This window comes from Lepidochelys kempii, chromosome 4 (assembly GCF_965140265.1).
Source record: "Lepidochelys kempii isolate rLepKem1 chromosome 4, rLepKem1.hap2, whole genome shotgun sequence".
Taxonomy (NCBI): domain Eukaryota; kingdom Metazoa; phylum Chordata; order Testudines; family Cheloniidae; genus Lepidochelys; species Lepidochelys kempii.
Genome location: NC_133259.1, coordinates 40,745,520 through 40,765,948, shown reverse-complemented (window position 1 = coordinate 40,765,948; position 20,429 = coordinate 40,745,520). Strand labels below are relative to the sequence as shown.

The 20,429-nt window shown below is 38.9% G+C and overlaps 1 protein-coding gene across 2 annotated transcripts in view; it reads right to left on the bottom strand.

Moving 5' to 3' along the window:
* Positions 1-219: 219 nt before the first annotated feature.
* The window catches only part of AFG2A (AFG2 AAA ATPase homolog A), a 312,752-nt gene continuing 292,542 nt past the window's right edge, over positions 220-20,429 (bottom strand). For both annotated transcript variants that reach the window (XM_073341065.1, XM_073341067.1), the window contains one exon: positions 220-1,170. In XM_073341065.1, the coding sequence (XP_073197166.1) occupies positions 994-1,170 (177 nt within the window). In that variant the 3' untranslated portion in view covers positions 220-993. The remainder of the gene's footprint in view (positions 1,171-20,429) is intronic.

Genomic DNA, 20,429 nt, shown 5'->3' with positions numbered 1-20,429 from the left:
TTAACATCTCTCAACTTTTTCCCATTATGTTTTACAATGTGTCCTCTATAGATCAAGGTACAGTGCTTGGTAGATTAAATATCAGATCAAATACCATCTCTCTCTATATATATTATAAAGAGAAAAAATTGTACATAGATCTGTAAGAAATGTACAATTTTCCCAATCAACAAGATACTCAGATTTTTTTTTTTTAAATAAAAACAAACAAACCCTCTCTCTCTGACATCTGGAAATAGTTATAAATTAACCACAAATTAAAAACAGTCCATTTTCCCAATCTTTATAACAAGCCTAATGTACCCTTCTAATTTATATTCCTACCTTATAATATAAGGAAAGGGAAGATGTCCAAGACTGAAGTTAAACATTGTGCTGTGATCAATTAGGAACACCTTAAGTTGGGGGGGGGGTGGAGGGGGGAGAGAGAGGAAAGCTGAATGTTTGGCAGGCTTGTTTGGCAACTTCTTTGAATGTCATAAATCAAAGATTTCAGACTATTTTTCAGCATGTATTCATGCCACTCCCAGTCTCTGTGATGCTCCTTTGTGTGGAACTGGACAACCAGACACACAAAGATTAAGACTGTAGGGAAACTTGGTTGCTGTTGCAAATGTTTTCAAGGAGACCATCAAGGATAAGCCTAAAAATTACTGAGTTGAGAGTCCTTTCTTTTCCAGACTGATATGTATTTGCAGATCAAAGTGATTTAAACCAGCAATCTGAATGATAACAACACAGATTATACCATTTTATTATAAAGTACAAAATTTTCAACCACTTCCACTGCAGTCACATAGTTCACAATCGACACAAAATACTTCTACTATGAAATTTCTGAAATGGAGTTCATTTCAGACATTCCATTTACAATAAGAAACTCCTAAACTCTCAAGAATTTAAAGAAAATTTGCTGTATACAGGTGAAATGAGCATGTGTACACACACACACACACACACACACAAGTGAGTGCAAATGCACATATTCATTTCTCAAAGTGTATGTAATCCACTCTGCCGCTGATAATCTTCATAAAACTGTCTTAGTGACTCAGGAATTCTAGGGGTCACAATACTCAATGCATGTTGAAAATGTCGTCCCCAAATACATTTGGCCTGGATATCTTCCTGGAGGGCTAGAAGGGCTGCTTCTCTGCAGACTGCTGTTATCTGTAAATGAAAAACAAAAATAATGTACACACCTTTTTTTTTTCAATCTGAAAATTCACCTTTGTTTCCAGACCAAACATGATCTGAAGCAAAACACGGCAAATGAAGTCATCACAGCAGAACGTTAGTATATGCTGATGGCCTGGTTTTTACAGTGGTTCAGCTTCTAGTGCTTGTTTTCTATTGAATGGGAGTCGTGGGTGCTCAGAACCTCTGAAAAATGTAACTATAACAGACTGAACTTAAAACCTCAGTCCATTACACTTCAAATCATAATGTCACCATTATTTCTAATTTAATTACCATATGCTGCTCTAGTGTTTCTAAACTCTGTACAACACCTGATAAATTACAAATCCAATGATCAGTGACAAACAATCTGACACGTCTCTGTCGCTAAACCAGAAGAATAGATATTCCAAATTCCTGTGACCACTTTCCTTCTTAAAACCTCGGTTGGGAAAGTAGTAAATACAATTAATTCAGAGAGGAAAGCTGGGAGAAGGAAGGAAGGACAGAGAGGTGTGTAGAAGGGGAAGAGGGTTATGGTCTCATACTCTGAAATGTGTTTTTAAACTCTCTGGACTTCAGACAGCGGAAACAGACTAATGCCAGTGTCACTCTAAAGACACATTACTGTGGTGAAAAGAGCTTGTGGAATGAAAAGAGATATGGTGATTTCCAGTGCAACAGGGAAAACAGTGATTGATATTGACTGCACCCTTATATCTGTAAATGAAAGAGCCAGCTGAAACGCATTTGTCCAGCCATTCAGCATATTTTCTCTGTTTGTTCACTTACTGAAAAGAGTTCCACTGCTTATGCTGGGCTAATAGTTGCCAAAGCTGTTAGTAGCTTTTTAGAGGATTTAGCAGCATGTTTAGGAAGCTTTCACAAAAACACACGCATGGATTTAGATGGCTTTGTCCAGTTACAACAATATTACTATTAGTTCTGTGCTCCTCTAATGAGCAGTGAAGCTGAAACACTGCTGTTATGTATTTTAATGCTTTTCAGTAGCGCAGGGACACCGAATTGTTGAAGGATTGCTGAGATGTAGTGCATCGACTTCCTACAGAGATAAATAAGACCTTGCAAAGTTCTAGAAACTAATGTCAATATCCTGACCATTACACTCATATTTTCTAGTAGAAGGGGAATATTTCCCAATTCCTATCTATCACAGTTATAAAGCTACTTCAAATTAAATAAAACCTTTAGAAGGAGAGCAAACACTATTGTGAAATGGTAGACTAAAAATAGGCCTGAACCAAAACCACATCCAAAAAACCCACCCTGAACTTTGAAATAATGTGGATCTTTGAAGTTCAGCCCTTTTCTCCCTAATACACAGTATGCCACTGCATTAGTTTTTCATTAGACCAAACGGAATAACTCATTTTTACATTTTGATAATTTGTTTTCTAAAGTCTTTTCAGATCCACCAATGGAGAAACAAAGAACAACAGATTTTGCTTGGACAAATCTGCCTATAATGATCATTAATCATCGAGAACATAAGAGCTACTGAAGCAAAATATCACTCAACCAGCAGAAATCCAATGGTGAATGGCTTGCGTATTTTTTACTGCTGGAAGCTCCAGTGTAGGACAGAGTGAGGAGGAGCACTGGTTTGGCAGATGTAATAAGACTTTAGAAAAAGAGGAAGCAAATGTTACTACTTTATCTCCCTCTGTTTCACTCATATACTGATATATGGAGGAGGAATTTGCCTACTAGCCAATACTTTCAGTGGTTTTTATGTTGCCTCTAGGCTCCTGCCAAGAATATCAGCAACAGTGACCATAATTAACTTTCAAAGGCTACGGAGTTCTTTTGTTTCTAGTTTTACTCTTAAGGTCAGTGCAAGAAAGCTTCACAGTATTTGAAAATTATAGGATAAAAACAAATCCCACTAAATCAATAAATTTTGTTTGATTTTCAGGACTATTTGAATTGCTCAGATGAGAAAAGCAAATAATTCAAAAAAATAATTTATTTTATTAATTTTGCCTCTTCTTCTAGTTACATTCAAAACTCAAACTTTTTATTATTCAGAACTGTTTGACTAAATCTGGCATAATGTAATTATGTACATTATCATTCATATACTCCAAGGCTTTCTGTTACTCAGTATTCAAAATGTAGGGCATTGTGATTGGTCATCTAAATTACATGGTATGATTTATAGTCCATTGCTGCCTTAGAATATCAGGTGGGTGAAGTGGAGGATTAAGGAAAGCAAATTTGAAGTAAGTTTCAAGTGTGCAAGCTTAAAATATTCTTCCAACAAGCATTCTCACTAGTAAAATTCAACCCTATGTACACTTGTGGAAAGAGAACATAAAAGTGATTTGAAATTGAATTTGGTTTGATAAATTTACTTGCATTATTTGCCCAGCTCTATGATTCAAGTGCGTATTATTACAGGTTCTCCAGTTCCTTTGCCTACCTGAACAATTAGTATTAGATTGCACAATGCAGAATGCAGTGAGACAAAGAGAAAAAGAAAGAGAAAGACCACAGAACCACTAGAAGGAAAGAGAAGGCTCAACAGCATGCTCTCCCCCCATACCAGGAGGCCACATAAACCCTACAGTTACAGGGCTAGTGGGATGGACGGATTTTTGAAAGAAAGTTGAAGAGCCTGGAAGCAAGCTTCTCTCCAAACCTGGCAGAAACACACAACGAAATCTGGTGGAAATCAATGCTGCTGAGAGGGGTTTGGGACGCAGGAGGGGGCTCCAGGCTGAGGCCGAGGGGTTCAGAATGTAGAAGGGGGTTCTGAGCTGTGGCAGGGGGTTGGGGCACAGGAGGGGGTTCAGGGTGTGGGCTCTGGGAGGGAGTTTGGGTGTGGGAGGTGGCTCAGGGCTGAGAGTTGGGGCATGGGAGAGGGTGAGGGCTCTGGGAGAGAGTTTGGGTGCCAGAGGGGGCTCAGGGGTGGGGTAGGGCCACGGGAAGGGGTGAGGGCTCTGGGAGGGAGTTGGGGTGCAGGTAGTGTTTCGGGGTGAGGGCTGTACGAGGTGCTCACCTTGGGCAACTCCCCGCAAGTGGCAACATGTCCTTCAGCTCCTAGGAGAAGGTACACCCAGGCGGCTCTGCATGCTGCCTCCACCCACAGACTCTGCCCCTGCAGCTCCCATTGGCCATGGTTCCTGGCCAATGGGAGCTGTGGAGCTGGCACTCAGGTTGGAGGCAGCGCACGGAGCTCCCGTGGCGGTCCCTCCACCTAGGACCCAAGAGATACGTTGCTGCGCAGAGCCAGGTAGGGAGCCTGCCAGCTCCATGCCAACCAGACTTTTAATAGCTTGATCAGCGGTGCTGACAGGAGCCACCAGGGTCTCTTTTTGACCAGGTATTCCAGTCAAAAACCTGACACATGGCAACCCTAAGCCTTGCAGGACAACTTCCAGTATAGGAGAAATCAGTGACACAGAGTCTGAGTACATTCTAAGTGTATCTTGTTTATTTATACACATACGCCAGTCCTGGTCACAAACAGCACGTGCGGTAATTTTTTTTCCAGGAATGTCAGTCCAACACCAATGCCTAGTTACCGGGAAGCAACTTTGCCTCCAGAATTGACTCTAATCAGAACCCAACAGTAAACACTCCTGCTTGCATAGGTCTCTCTCCAGCCAGAGTCGTGTATGATCAAGACTACCAACCACCACAAACATTCCTTCCAAGAGTAAAAACTTGCTCACACACCAAGGAAAGGAACTTGGAAGACTGTGTATAATAGCACCACCTGCTGACCTCTACCACAACAATATGAAATGACTGGATGCACTGCAAGTGAAATGTGGTTGCTCATGCAACACTTATAATTTTTATTTTGCCAATTTTAGCAGTCTCCAGAATTGGGAAAATGATGGAAGTAATATAGATACTTACCTCTGTGTATAATGTAAACTAGTCTGAGATTTTCTAAGAACCACCTGAAATACAGTTCACGGAAATAAAGATTTTAGCACTTCCACTGAATTTCAGCAAAAGTCTAATTTATTCAACTAGAAATATGGATATATCAAATCAACTGGGTCAAAAAATTACACCCTGACTACACTCAGAATCCCAAAGCAACTCTCTGTGTTCTAGCTCTTGTCCTGAAGAGTAAGAAAAGCTTCCTAGGATATGGAGGCAAATGACAGTCAGCGCTTGTCATCACAACATACTTCGTGCACCCAAACCTATTGTTTGCACATAAAAGGATTTTGGTCATGGTTTCTGTGGAAAACAGAAACTTGGACTTGGGTTTGGAAAAGGCAGAATTTTCTGTGTGTCTATGTTAATGGTAAAGTCTTGAACTGTTAAACAACTCGAGCTAGGCGCTCATTTCCAAAAACGACAGGCCGAGAACATTAATTTATCCACGAAAGAAAAAAAGATGCTGATATCTTTCTCCCTTAATCTTGAAATGACCATCACAAGAAGGAGATAGAAAAGAAATGTGACATAGAACAGAGCCTTCTTTCTTTAGGGACAGCATGAACAGACTATAAGCAGGGCTAATGGGAAATGCAGATACACTTCCAGGAGATTACAAAAGATCAGGAAATCGTGAATCCACTGCTATCCTATTTAAAACTAGGAGCTCCCACCTGGAACTTTGTTTCACTACATGGAAATTCACTTGAAATTTCCCCTCAGACACACAAAAGGATTACAGTGGAAAGGGACAAGTAATCTTAAATATGTTTGGGCCATGTTATGTATACGTAAAATACTCTGCCAACTTTTCAGAAACACCTGGACAAGTTCCCACTATCTTAGGTATGCAAAGGGCACTCCCTAACTTTCTTAGGAAAAGGGATTTGATAGAGTTCTGCCACATTCTTCATCACCTTACCCTGAGTCTCACCAAATGTGGATGGAAACGGGATTTTTCCTAATGAGATGGCATATGAACACAAGCGCAACTACAAGTTTCTTCAGCGTACCATGGATGCAATGAATCATTTGCTTTTTTCAATAGAAGTAATTTAAGGTTTCTTGTGCACATATCCAATATTGTTTTATTCACAAAGGCCTAAAATTCAGGGAGGCATACAGCAAAGTGAGCAAATGAGAACAATAAAATAGTATGGAAAAATAATCCAAACAATGAATGACTTCATGCTATCACCATCCTATTAAAAAGAGCAAATTTAATACAGGCAAGTACAAGTATGTATCCTTTCAATAGCATGAAGGTCAGAGAAAAGCAATAAATAGATTATATAAGACAACTGCAGTCTTGGTGGGAGAAAGAAATTTCCCATGATATGAAATGTCTTGAGCACTGAACCTTAGGAAATCCAGTTATCCTATCTTCAAGTGCAAAAGGGCAAAAGAGCCAAGTGTGCTGGACTTCGCATGTTATGAAAAATAAGAATAATATTATGTCCCCTTCAGAAAAGTGAAGTTATGGTAAAGCTACCGACAAACATATAGGATATGTAATACAACATAAAATATAGTAATTTTCTTTGTCTGGCAGCATTGACTGGTAAAATGATGATGAAGACATTAATGAAAGTCAGAAACAACAAAGTGATTAATCAATTAGCAACAGACCAGGCAATATGTAATTACCAAATTATTGTAGAGGTGCAGGGCATTTCCTGGGTATTAGTAACCAGCTAGGAGGAGCTGAAGGCTTGAGGTGTAGCCGAAGGCTGTTAATCCCATATAGAACACAGAAAAGTATTTAAATTATTAGTGCTATTATAAGCTAAAACTAAAACAAATATTTACACATATGGGTTTTTTTTCCTAAATGGGATGATAGAGAACTACATTTCACATTAGTCTGACTGCTTGGATCATCTCTCAGAATATCATTCACTTTCTAATCACGTTAATAAAACAGATTAACAAAAACATGAGGTGCTAACAAAGAAGCTGAACCACCCACAGGGAACTCTAAGCTCAGGAGGAAAATTAACTAATTTGTAAATCTTACTATGCAAGTCAAGGAAGCTAATTTATGAACTGACTGTATGAAAAAAGAAAAATTGTCACTTGCCATCTGAGCTGATACCCCCCACAAAGCCACACAGGATCTCACAGCTTATTACAAATATGATGGATATTAAAATAGAGAGATTTAAATCTTAACAATAAAATGAGCACCAGTTACTGTTCCTAAATAAGCATCACTCAGGATAACCCTTCCTCCCCCAAACCAATGGTTACACTGGCTGATTCAACTAGGCTGACTCCCACCCATTTTGGCATTAAGCACCAACTCTTTTCCAGTGGGCTGAAAGTCCTTTTCAGCTCCTTTGTATTTAAAGTGCTCTAAATAGCTTTCAAGAACTTTAAAAAGAAATGAGTTTCTGTGTTAAAGTCTGAGGTATTTTCAAGAAAGTGATTTTGTTAACACACAGGCTGCTGGGAACACCTGTGAATGTTGAGTTTAATTGGGCTGCAGCTGGTGCTGATTGTACATGGGTAACTGCCATACTGATTGGCTGGCTGCACACTGTTTCATTTTTCTTTTTTTCCTTCCTTTCTAGCTTGTTCCCCCGCACCCCCAAGTAGATGTTGTAAGAGGTTGTGTGTGAGAGGGATTAGGAACCTAAACCAGAATGGTATCCTGTGGTTTGTGAATAGTGCAAATTGTGGTGCTTCCTGGATGAAGACTACCTGAAAGACTGTTTCTGCATGGTGTGCACCTAACTAGGCGCTCTAAAAGGAAGACTATGGATCTGGAGTGCCAATTTTCCCACTCAGCATTCAGAAGAGTGAAAAAGATTCATAAATGACATTTTAAAAAAGACATGAATAATCCCAGGGCCAAACCCTGATAGCGAAGATCTATGTTTTTCCTCAGTCTTTTCTCATGCAAACTCCCATCAAAGTCAGGATGTCTGATTCTCCTCTCATGTAGTGTAAACAAGAAATGAATCCACTGTGTAAAACCAGAGTAACGACATGTCTATCTAGTGAATTAGTCTGCACCAGAGGGCTGTGTGTACTAGTATGTTGCGCCCAAACGGGCCCAGGCAGACCCTACTGGCATGCACTAAACGTTCCCTATTGTGCATTTATGTACTACTGTTTGAACAGTATAGTAATTCTCAGTTGAAACAGTTCTACATTAATGTGCACTAGGGAACTTTTAGTTCACACCAGCAGGATCCACAGAGGCCAGTAAGCTAGTGTGCACTGGAATCCACACCCCTCTAGTGCAGATTAATGCACCATATAGAGAAGCCCTAAGTGAGAAGAGAATCAGACCCATGAAGTTTGTCATGGAAGTCTCTTAAAAATCACAGATTAGAGAGCAGCCTGGCAGATGAACTGTTGCAGGCACAGAAGACAAGGAGGAGGTATGGAGACAGAGAGCGCGCTAATTGTGTGCTAAAATTGAACTTTGCTTCCCACTGATTCAATGAGAACCAAACAATAACTAGGTATCCTTAGGTTTGGGCTTTTCATACAAAAGTGGATAAAAAGTACATCAAGGTGCCCTGCAAACTCAATTTTCTTTAAAACAGGACTGAACCAAAATGCTTTTAAGTAGCTAGAAATGGAAGTTTTGGGTATCATATTTGAAAATTAAAGGTTTTAAGTCAGTATTTGCATCTTACTGCAAATAATCTTGTTTTGTCTGCAAAAGAACCTCAGGGATGATAATGAATGCTGTGCCTGAATTTTTTATCTTCTCTTAGGTTATTATAATATTTTTACTCCTTTAGGAAAAGGATAACTCCAAAGGGGATGGAATAACTCTGATTATCGTGCAAAGTATCCCCATTGATACAAAACCAGAAATGTTACTTAGATCAGTTACTCAAAAGATACATCAAATCCTTAGCAAGAAATAAACAATCTTCAATCTCTTCATTATGCTGAATACAGTTGCTTTTTAAAAGGTTGTGTTCTATTTTTGGCAATTTTGAAAAAGAACTAATATATCACAAACATAGTGAAGTAAAAGTACATTCACAATACAGTTCACATTCTGTAAAGAATCTCGCTATCCATTCGACAAGTTCTTATACTATGCCCATCACTGTAGCACTGAGTGCCTACGGTAAATACCTGAATACTAAATTAGAGCCACAACTAGTTTACACAGATCTTGACCAGTAATCACTATTTTATATTACTTTCCTATGTCACAGGGGTGTTTTGACAATAAATACATTAAAGATTATGAGGTTCTCAGATACTATGGTAATGGAGATCATATGCGTCTAAGACAGACGCACAGATATCACTTCAGTTTTTAATAATATGTATTTGAAACGTTATTAATTTCTTCAAGTAAAAGTTCAAAGATCAGATAAAGCCTATAGCATCCTAAATACATGAGAAACATCTTGAGACATATGGGCTTTTATTTTGACACTCTCCTCTACAATAAGGTGCTTTAATAAAATATTATTTATATAAATCAGTGTGCTTCTTTCCTCTTTCTGGTTAATAAAAACAAGAGTTCAGTAAAAGTCATAACATTGAATAGTTTATTAAAGAAAAAACAGACTTGTAGGAAAGACAACAGAACTTTGCAATTCATGATTGATGAGGATTTCCTGTAAACATGAGAGAGGACAGACAGTATAATTTATGTATATCCTCCATCTATGATCCAAAAGATTGGTCGACCAGTCTCTGCTAGCCAGACACAGGTTCAGAAGAGCAGGTTGAAGAAATGTAATGAACAAAACCTGCCATCTCTACAGATTTTATTAGATAAGATCATTAAAGGACTGGAAGTTGGTGTTTAGAAAAGAGGACAAAACATGAGCGTCAGGTTAAAAAACAACATGCCATGCTTGAGGGGAAAGCTTTGCCATTCATGATTGAGGTTTTCTCATGTATTACTACAAGCTTGCTTCTATATTTAGTATTAAATCAATGCTTCACTTTTTTGTTTAACCATTTATACACACAGAGAGGAGGGCATTAGGTCTTTGTGACAAATGTGTAGCATAGGTTTTGCAAGTGCTCACACCACTTGTGCACACAATCTGACAATGAAAGTTCCATGCCTGTGGTGTCTCCAGCTGTCATCACCAGAGCCCACAGAACCTCACAAACAGGTGAGGGAGTGATCACGGGCAACTGGGCAGTCATTATGGAAATATAGAGGCAGGGGTAATGTTATAGGAAGAGAATGAGCTTGACATGACCAGCACATGCAATTGCTCACTTGGCACTGCAAAACCTAGGGTCATTTGTGTTTATATGGGTAAACATCACAGAGAGCTAGACTTGTAAATATACATGTATCTGTGATGCTTATCATTCTACGATGCTTACATACATATATACACACATATACACAGAGAGCAGAAGAGATAGAGGAGGTACATGCCTAGAATCGACCACAAGGACTATCCAGGAACTACAGCATTCTGTTTGTACGATGAGCCTAAATGGAGTAAATCAAGATCTTCAACAGTATATGCAAAAGAGTCTTTGCATATATTTCTATTCATTCTGGCATGATTTAACAGCCAGAGTGAATTTTTGAATGTAGTTGTAATCTTTATTTTTTCTACTGTCTCTTTAAAAAATTACTACACATGGTATCTTTCCAAGCAATATATTAAACGTGTAAATTCCAATTTAACATTTGTAACTACAAGCCCAAAATGCCGGTTACTTTCCAAAATGTACGAAGTTGATACGGATCCCATCACTCTGGCAGAGACATGGCATAGCTGAACCTTTAACAAAAGAATTCTGTAACACGACGAGTTTTTACATGCTGGGACAAAATATTTTTAAACAGCATTCTCTGCCAACTTGTAGTTTCAGCTATATTTGTGCAACTTAAAACAAAAACAAAACAAAAAAAGCCCCCACGTGTTGCCATACAAGTTTAAGCTGCATTTCTGGTTAAACTCAAAAATTATTTCATTTTTATATAAATATTTCAATGAGAAAGTGTAACCTGTTCCCTTAGAGGAAGAGCAGGAAGCCAAGCCTCTAGAAAACCAGAAAGACTATACATACATGTGTGTGTGTGTATCTATCTATCTAAAAAAAAGAGTTTTTTTCTTATACATACACATACAAACACTTATAAATTAAAAGTAATTCACAGTGTAGTGTGTTCTCACTTACAGTACACTGTTACTGCAGAGAACACGTGCATGGAGCCACCATTAGTATGCTGAATGCCCCGCAGCAAGATGGTTTGAATTATGCCAACTAAAAATCTTCTGAGACTTACAGGACATGTCATAGCTCTCGTAGAGCTATCTTAGGGACCTGTGTAGAAAAAAAACTGCCTTTACAGCTGCTGCCTTACAACAGGCATTACAGTTATGGCATTAAACAGCTGCTTATGACTGCTCTCTTCTCAGGAGCAGAGTTAGGGAGACCATCTTACTTTGACATGATGTCAGGTGACACACACAGTGTATATCATAATGTAGCCTGGGAAGACAGAATATTCTGCAGCTGCCCGATGTTTAGTCAGCTGGGCCTCGCTTCTCCCAGTCTGATTACTCCTTTTTAAAATTCAGCTGGGTGAAGAAATTGAGACCTTTTGGGCTCCTGTCCAAACAAGGCACGTAAAGAAAGAGAAGGAATTTTGTAAGGTTCCTCATGCCCTACTTGTCTGTGGGAACTGGGACAGCAGCCCTCTCTTTAGTAGGTCAAGAGTAAGAGATTTCTCCCTCCCTCTGTTTTCTTCCTGAACAACCAAAGAACACCCTGGACTTGTCCTTCACTCCTGAGAGTGTCACAGATCAAGAGCTAGTGCTCTAGTAATTTCTGTGGGTTGCTTCAGCCAGTGAAAGGAAGACAGAAAAGTCTGTGGCATAAAGATGATCAAACTCTTCTCCCCTTTCCACCTGACTAGCCTCACAACTCCCAGTAGGTAGTGGTCTAAATTAGTTTCTGATTCTTTGCAGCAGGTTGTTTTTCTGAATAGTGACCACGGCTGTCTGCCACCGATCCTGCAAAGAAAGCTGCCCCCGCCAAAAACACAAAAAACCAGGAGAGTTTTTACCTTGAATAAAGGGAGGAGAGCAAGAAATTCAGTTAAATTCACTAGGAACTTTACTATTTTCTATTGGTTTAACATGGAAGGCACAGATCCTATGATGATGGGCAGCTGTACAAAACCAATAGATGAGAGAATGATATTATACCAGTGATTTACATTTTTGTTTAACCATTTATACACACATATGTGGAGAGGGGGATGTTAGCAAAACTTTAATTAGATAAGGCCCTTGGACCTTAATGGAAATGTTGTGCTGTCCATAACAAATTCTCTTGCCTTTGTATATAACATTCCCCTGTGCCTAAATGTCCAGGGAACTTCTCTGGGGAAAACCTGCAGGAAGGGAGTCATTCCCCTTTGGGCAAACAGAATGCTAGGGTTTGGTATACGATTGAGCTTAGTGTTCAGCTACCAGGCCCTGCCAGAACCCTGTGATGTCCCATGTCCTTTGTTACTCTCTGTGGACATTCTCATGCATGGGTATTATTTTTATTTTCATTGTGGTAGTGCCCAAAGGCTCCCTTTCTTCTAGACTGCAAACAGAATCCCTGCCAGGGTAAACTCCTATACCATCACAGGGATGAAAGCAAGTTGGGGAGAAATGGCTGCTTGAAGAAGCTGCAACTCCCTTAGATGACTGGGGACATGTGGAGAAAGAGATGAAAAAGGTGAACTGCTACAGACTTAAAAAAAATGAGGAGTCCTTGTGGCACCTTAGAGACTAACAAATTTATTTGGGTTGCATTAGACTCAACTGTTTCATCTCTACTCCCATAGGAGGGGTTTAGATAAGGTACCACCTGGTTATGGACCAGCTGGCCATGAACCCTGGACTCCCTCAACCTGCCCGCACAGATTTCCCCCAGCTCTAATGTGAATGGAAGCCCTACAGAACACAGCATGTGAGCAGGGAGTGGACCCCTCTAAATAGACTCACTTTGGCTTGCTACTCCCATATCAGGCAGTGGAGGCAGATTAGCACTTCTGCTTTGAGGTATATGCTCCTGCAGGTAGATAGGTAGGTAGGTGTGTAGGATTTAGGAAATAATGGCATATAATAATCTTTATTACAACTTCCCAGGTAATTACAAAATAAAAGAAAGAAAACTCCTGGACTTACAAACAACAATGCACTGCGAGTCTGATAGCAGATGCTGTACATGCATTGGTTTGTGTATAGCACCTGGAATCAATTATATGTTTTCTGTCTGTCTGCTTTTTTGTTTGTTTGTTTTTTTTAAAGAAAGGAAGGATTAAAAAAAAGTCTCCACATTCCCACCACTGATATCAAGTTGCAGTACATACCATGATCACCATAAGACTTCAGGGTAATCATGCACATTTTTCATCCTATAAGGCAACATTTTAAAGGATGAAGTGTCAATGTCAGGTTGGGATTTCATGGTTTCCGTTGGTTTGTATCACCCAGCATTCCTTTATTTACACATATGCCCAAATTTTTAAAGTCAGGCATACAAAATTGTCTAAGCTGATCATGTGTGCATGAAATATCTGAAATGTGTGTTCAAATGCTGCCTTTGAGTGTGCAAGTTGTGCAACACAATGACATTTCAAATTTTCAAAATCTGGCCAATAATATAATGTACATCTTCTATTTAGCAGTTGTATGTGATTTGTAATATTTACATTGTAACTATGATAGTTCTGGCAATAAATATGTACGTGTAGGCACAGTGAAATCAATTGGTGAAGTCAATTATTTCACAAAACCATTACTGAAATTGCAATTGTCACATTGCAATGCACTAAAACAATTTGGAACTTTTATTTGCCTTCATTAAATGGTGTTTCACTAAAATAAAGTCTTCAATAAGCACGTTATATTGTAAAGCTATGCACATGTATACCACTAGTTCCCCCAACAGGATACTTTACTTTGCTACAGATCATTCAAAATCCTATGTAACAAATATTTAAATATTTATGCTGCTTTTTTGGGGAGACGAAGACCTTCTAACTCCCAAATGGACACAGTATTCAAATTTCACTGCCAAACATTATATCACGTCCTTCCCAAAGTTAATTTTTAATTTCCTGACGAAGTTGCATGAGAAATTTTCAAATAGTCTTGGCACTCACTTCACGGCATGCATGGACCTAATTGCAGGAGTGAATGCAGAGTCAGCTCTAATGGAAACCTCCAGACTAACTGAACAATTTCTGCAAAATAGGTTAGATGGTTAAATTAAGTTCCAGAAACCACTGCAATTCAAAAAATGATTACAAACGTAATATAATGGGCTCTCCATAAAGGGATACAGGTGTCTTAAACATGTCACACAAAATTTCACGATTTTCTGTTTTCATTTTTTTCTAATGTCGCAATTCACAACTCGCATACGTTGCAGATAGCTATAAATCTTTGCACCTTCTCCATTATGAAAGGCCTTTTCCTTCTATTCAATGTTCTTTATTTTACCTTAAGTCACCCTAATCATGCTCACGTCTACTACTGATGATTATATTAGCCCTAAAAGAGTCCTTAAACAAATGAAAAGTCCTGACTTCCATTCCTAAAAGTCCTGCTTCCAATTTTCTAAAGGAAATTAAATAATGTATAAATCAAATCCTGGGCTCAGGCCCAGGCAGCTGAACATTGCTTTGTCCTTTCAAAGTGAAGAGGAAGTGTCTGCTGCAGAAGGGACAAGCCAAGAGAAATAAAGCTTAACCTCAGCTCCATGTGAAAGCAATTTGGGATAATCGAGGGAATCTGCAAATAGGTTAAAAATGGGACCACATACTAACAGGAGAACTATACATGGAAGTCAGAAATGTATCTAGAGCTGATCTCTGCCTTGGGAAATGACATATTCCTAATATTGTTTGCAGTGTTAGAGTTGTGCTGGTCCCAGGATATTAGCGGGACAAGGTGGGTGAGGTAATAGCTTTTATTAGACCAACTTCTGTTGGTGAAAGAGATAAGTTTGGGGTGGGCTACAACAGGCAGGAAGAAGAGGAGACGACAAACAGGAAGAGAGATGTATTTATAGCTGACAATTGTCAGGTCATGGTAATCTTAACATTTTTGAGTTTCCTTGATTTAGGAGCAAGTTCAGTCACACATCTTGAGAACAAGTCAGCTATGTAGCCAGTGTTGAAGTCGATCATCATTTCATTTCTTTATTAAAACAATTTTCTAGCTGTGCCTAACCCAGCGCTCTAGCTATCCTTCTCAAACTGGTGGACCGCAAAGCACTTGCTGTTATCCACGAACAACTGGCTTGTCACATGGGGCTTGCTCCTCCCCTTTAATGAATAATATTACCTGGGAAACAAAGAAAACTAAAAATGTGCTAAATACTGTCCTAATATTATTGGTCATGTAACTGCTGTAATTACCACAGGGCTTTATATGACTAATGGGAGGAGATATATTCCATGAGATGATTCTCTCTCTTAAAATGAGGTCCACATCATCCGAAAGCTTTTAATGCAAGTTTACAGTAGATCTGAATACCCTCAGAATTTTGCTTCCATGTGCATTGGGGCGGGGAAGGTTCATTATCTGAACCCAGCTCTGAATTTCAGAGTTGAACTTCATCTGCATAATTAGACTTAACCAAAACCCTAAGTATAACCCAAACTTTGGTGGAGTGGCAGAGAGAAAGGTAGCTGAAATCCAGCTAGGACATCTGCACTTAATCAATACCATCACTACTATTAATTAATAAAATCTTACTTGCCTTATCTCTAGAAAGCTACAATATAAATAATTTTAGAAACAATACAACTCACCATTTGGCTTCATGGAACAATCACTTGCCAGAGAAACAAATCACAGCAGAAGATTTCAAAGTCTATGGCTTAATCTACTAAGCAATAGGAAGCCTGATTTTCAGCACATCATTTATTCAACTAACCAAAAAATAAACTGGGCGGCTGGCAAAAACATGAGATTTGCCAGTTTATGGTAATTATGTACAAATATGAATTTCAGTAGAACTTTGTTTGACTGTTACAAGTATGTGGGGGAAACAATCAATGAAGCAAATAAATATTCAGAAATTATTTTCAAGTACAGAGTTTATATGTACATCCCATTGTGTTTATTTGTTAATATTCAGAGGATCTAGACTAACTGCTAAAACTATTTAAATCAAGTTTATAGTTCATCCTATTGTTAGGCATCCTTGATTTAAAAAGAATATAGATTAACCAAGAGGCACCAAACATTGACTTTCTCCATACATTTTATAAGTATCAGAGTAATAGTATAAACTGCATAAACAACAGTTAGATTTAAACTGGCAACTCAGTAAGTCATGGTCTTTAGGATTTTCCTTTCCTCATCCTAATCACCCTTCACCACAAAGATTCTATGCTCATTAAACATTTGTAGTTAAGGCAGTGTTAAAAAAAAACAACAAATCAAACAAGGAAACAAAGTCCTTAGTGTGACCACAGGACTTTATATAAACATGACTAGTCAAATCATCTGTCAGACGTCTACGATTTCTCATCACTTTGTCTCTGTAGGGCACCAAATGTCATTAACAAAAAATCATTGAACATGAAGACAGAATTAGAAAATTAGTAAGTTTTCACAGGATGTGGTTGTTTGCCTTTTTAAATTTAAATGGAAACTATGCTGCTCACACATGAAAAGAGAAGGGGAACCTAAAAAGGGGAGAGGTACCTTTCTCTCTTTCAGGCCCTGCTTCAAGAAAGCATTCCTATTCAGGAAAGCACTTAAGTACATGCTTATCTTTACGCTCCACTGGAGTCACTAAGCCTTAAGCATATGATTAAAGTTAGACATGTGCTTAAGCACTTTCCTGAATAGAGATACTTAAGTGCTTTTCTGATTTGGGGCCTAAGCAAAGTCCCACAGAGAAATTTACCATGCATGTATTCAACTAACAGACAAATTATTCTTGGTCCTTTAAGATTTCAGACTCAATAATAAGACTACTTCTATTAAAGAGTATGTGACAATTCTCCCCACCCCCCAAAAAACAACCACCTCTGAGTAATTCTTTCCCCGCCTCCCCAGTATCTGCTAATCTCTTAAAGGAAAATGACTTTTCATAAAGTTCCATGTCACAGAACTACCAGTTTTCTTTTGAAAAGGAAGGCACCTTTGGATTTTAAATCTTTGGGCCCCATTTCTCTGATAAGCTAGATAACTCCCACATACCATAGAGACTGCTTCTTATGTGGGATCCCAAGTATTCATAGTCTGATTAAATAACTAATGCCAACATATTTGTGCTGGTACTGATGGCTCAGAAGACTGGTAAAAGAATCTTTATTAATAAACATAGCATATAACATAGTGCTTTATATCTTAAGCATAGTAGAAATATTAATTAATAGTTACCTCTTCTAGGACAGTATTCTGAATGAGGCACAACATCAGTAGCATTCTGTATCACGGATTCTCAAACACACTCATTTTAACAAAGATTCTCTTATGAACCACCTTTCCTCCCTTTCATAATTGCATGGACCACCTCCTCCCATTTGTGATTGCGTGACATCCCTGAGTTGTAAGCTGTTTGGGGCAGGGACTGGTTTTTTTGCATATGTTTATACAGTGCCTAATACAATGGGTCTGGGGCCTCCTGGCAGTGTTACAATATAAATAAATATAGTAGTAATACTCATATTATTGCCTACTGTATGAGTCATTAAAATATTAAACAGTTAAAAATCGATCACCTCTTTTCAGAAACTGATCTCTCTAATAAAGGGAAATTTGGAGTAAACATGAGGATCTAGTGGTCTGAGAATAGAACTGGAAGTCAAAATTCCTGGTTCTTGTCCTTGACTCCAATAATAATGCCCTCTTTGGCCTTTAACAAGTCACTTAGGGCAAGAATTTTAAAGGTATTTAGTCACATAAAGATGCAAACAGGCCCCTAGTGGGATTTTCATGGACATCTAGGAGCTTTTGCAAATCCCACTAAGCACCAGTCTGCACCTTAGGTGCTTAAATACTTTAAAAAGCTACCCCTAACTCCTCTGTTTTAGTTTCCCCCATCTGTAAAATAGGGATGTCAGTGATACTTACCTATTTATATACCTATCCAACACACAAGTGGATTGTGAAGATTATTTAGTTAATGTTAATATAGCCTTCTGAAGACTGAAAATGCTAAATTCTGTAGGTGCTAAATACTGACCTATTAAGGTAAAATAATCTTACTGACATATTTGCTGTCTAGTTCATTAATCTGCTCTAAGGTATTCCACACCTAATAGGAATCTGAATATCACTGTGACAGAAATGAAACAGAGATATCCAATCACAAATCATGAGAAGGATTTTGTCTCAATACAGACTTTTGTATAGGAGTGAAAAATCCAAGGCACAATATGCAGGATGTTTGAATGAATAAACTCTTCTCTGTAATACTATGCTCTGTCCTCTAAGCAAAGATAAAAACCTACTCGAGAATTTGATAAACACATGTTCAAGTACAGCTATTATCCGGTGTTCAACCATGCACTTCTTTATAAAAATAAGGAACTGTTTATGTACTGCTTGATGAGTATATTGTCCTTGTTTACAGAATAGCACTTCATAAAAAGTTAACTGGAGTTTATTAACAATTAACCATTGGAACGTAGGTTTCAGAGTAACAGCCATGTTAGTCTGTATTCGCAAAAAGAAAAGGAGTACTTGTGGCACCTTAGAGACTAACCAATTTATTTGAGCATAAGCTTTCATGAGCTACAGCTCACTTCATCGGATGCATACTGTGGAAAATACAGAAGATGTTCTTATACATACAAACCATGAAAAAATGGGTGTTTACCACTACAAAAGGTTTTCTCTCCTCCCACCCCACTCTCCTGCTGGTAATAGCTTACCTAAAGTGATCACTCTCCTTACAATGTGTATGATAATCAAGGTGGGCCATTTCCAGCACAAATCGAGGGTTTAACAAGAACCTCTGAGGAAGGGGGGGGGTTAGGAAAAAACAAGGGGAAATAGGTTACCTTGCATAATAACTTAGCCACTCCCAGTCTCTATTCAAGCCTACGTTAATTGTATCCAATTTGCAAATGAATTCCAATTCAACAGTCTCTCGCTGGAGTCTGGTTTTGAATAGAGACTGGGAGTGGCTAAGTCATTATGCAAGGTAACCTATTTCCCCTTGTTTTTTCCTAACACCCCCCCACACCGCCCCCTTCCTCAGAGGTTCTTGTTAAACCCTCGATTTGTGCTGGAAATGGCCCACCTTGATTATCATACACATTGTAAGGAGAATGATCACTTTAGATAAGCTATTACCAGCAGGAGAGTGGGGTGGGGGGAGGGAAAATCTTTTGTAGTGGTAAACACCCATTTTTTCATGGTTTGTATGTATAAGAACATCTTCTGTATTTTCCACAGTATGCATCCGATGAAGTGAGCTGTAGCTCACGAAAACTTATGCTCAAATAAATTGGTTAGTCTTTAAGGTGCCACAAGTACCTTGGTCCTGCTTCGAGCAGGGGGTTGGACTAGATGACCTTCTGGGGTCCCTTCCAACCCTGATATTCTATGATTCTAAGTACTCCTTTTCTCATTGGAAGGTAGTGTGATGAATCTGGTAAATGGGAAATTACTATTCCCAGCAGAACTATGACTCTTCAGGATGGACAAGCAGAAATATCCCATGCCCTGGCCAACAGAGGAAGGAGGAGGGAAACTCTTTGAAAGAATCTCACCCAGGAAGCAATCTCTCTCTGGGGAAGCCAGTGAATGTGGCGAGGAGGGGAACAGGCTGCAGCAGGAGCCAGAAAGCTATGCTTGGAGGCGGCTATAACTGTAAGACTGTGTAAATGGATTCAGGTCGGTGCATAACGTGTGGGAAGCAGCCGAAACTAGGCTGGGGCCTGCAGCCAAAAGTACATTGACCCACTGAACACATTAAAGGCAATATAGTGTATATGTATATATTGTAGTATGAGTATTTATGACGAAAACACTCATCTATATAATATGCAGTTGTAGGCTCCCGAGAGAGAGATTGTCAGTCATATAATAAAATGTATTTTAATATAAACTTGCACCAGCTCCCCTACCAGCCACTGTAGGGATGCAGAATCATTGGGTATAAGTCTCCTCTGGCCATGCCTCCTCTAGTCTGCCCCTGCTCTGCCTCCACTACATCCTCTGTGCACAATAGAACATACCATGCAACTAGGAATGCTATGAAAAAGGCAGAAAGAAGGCTCTGTACATGGTGTATAAGTGACCTGCATCAGCACTAATCACCAAAGCAGCCTTACACCTGCCCTGTGCTCTTTTCCGCCAGCACAGATAGCTCAAAGGGCAACTATGAATCTG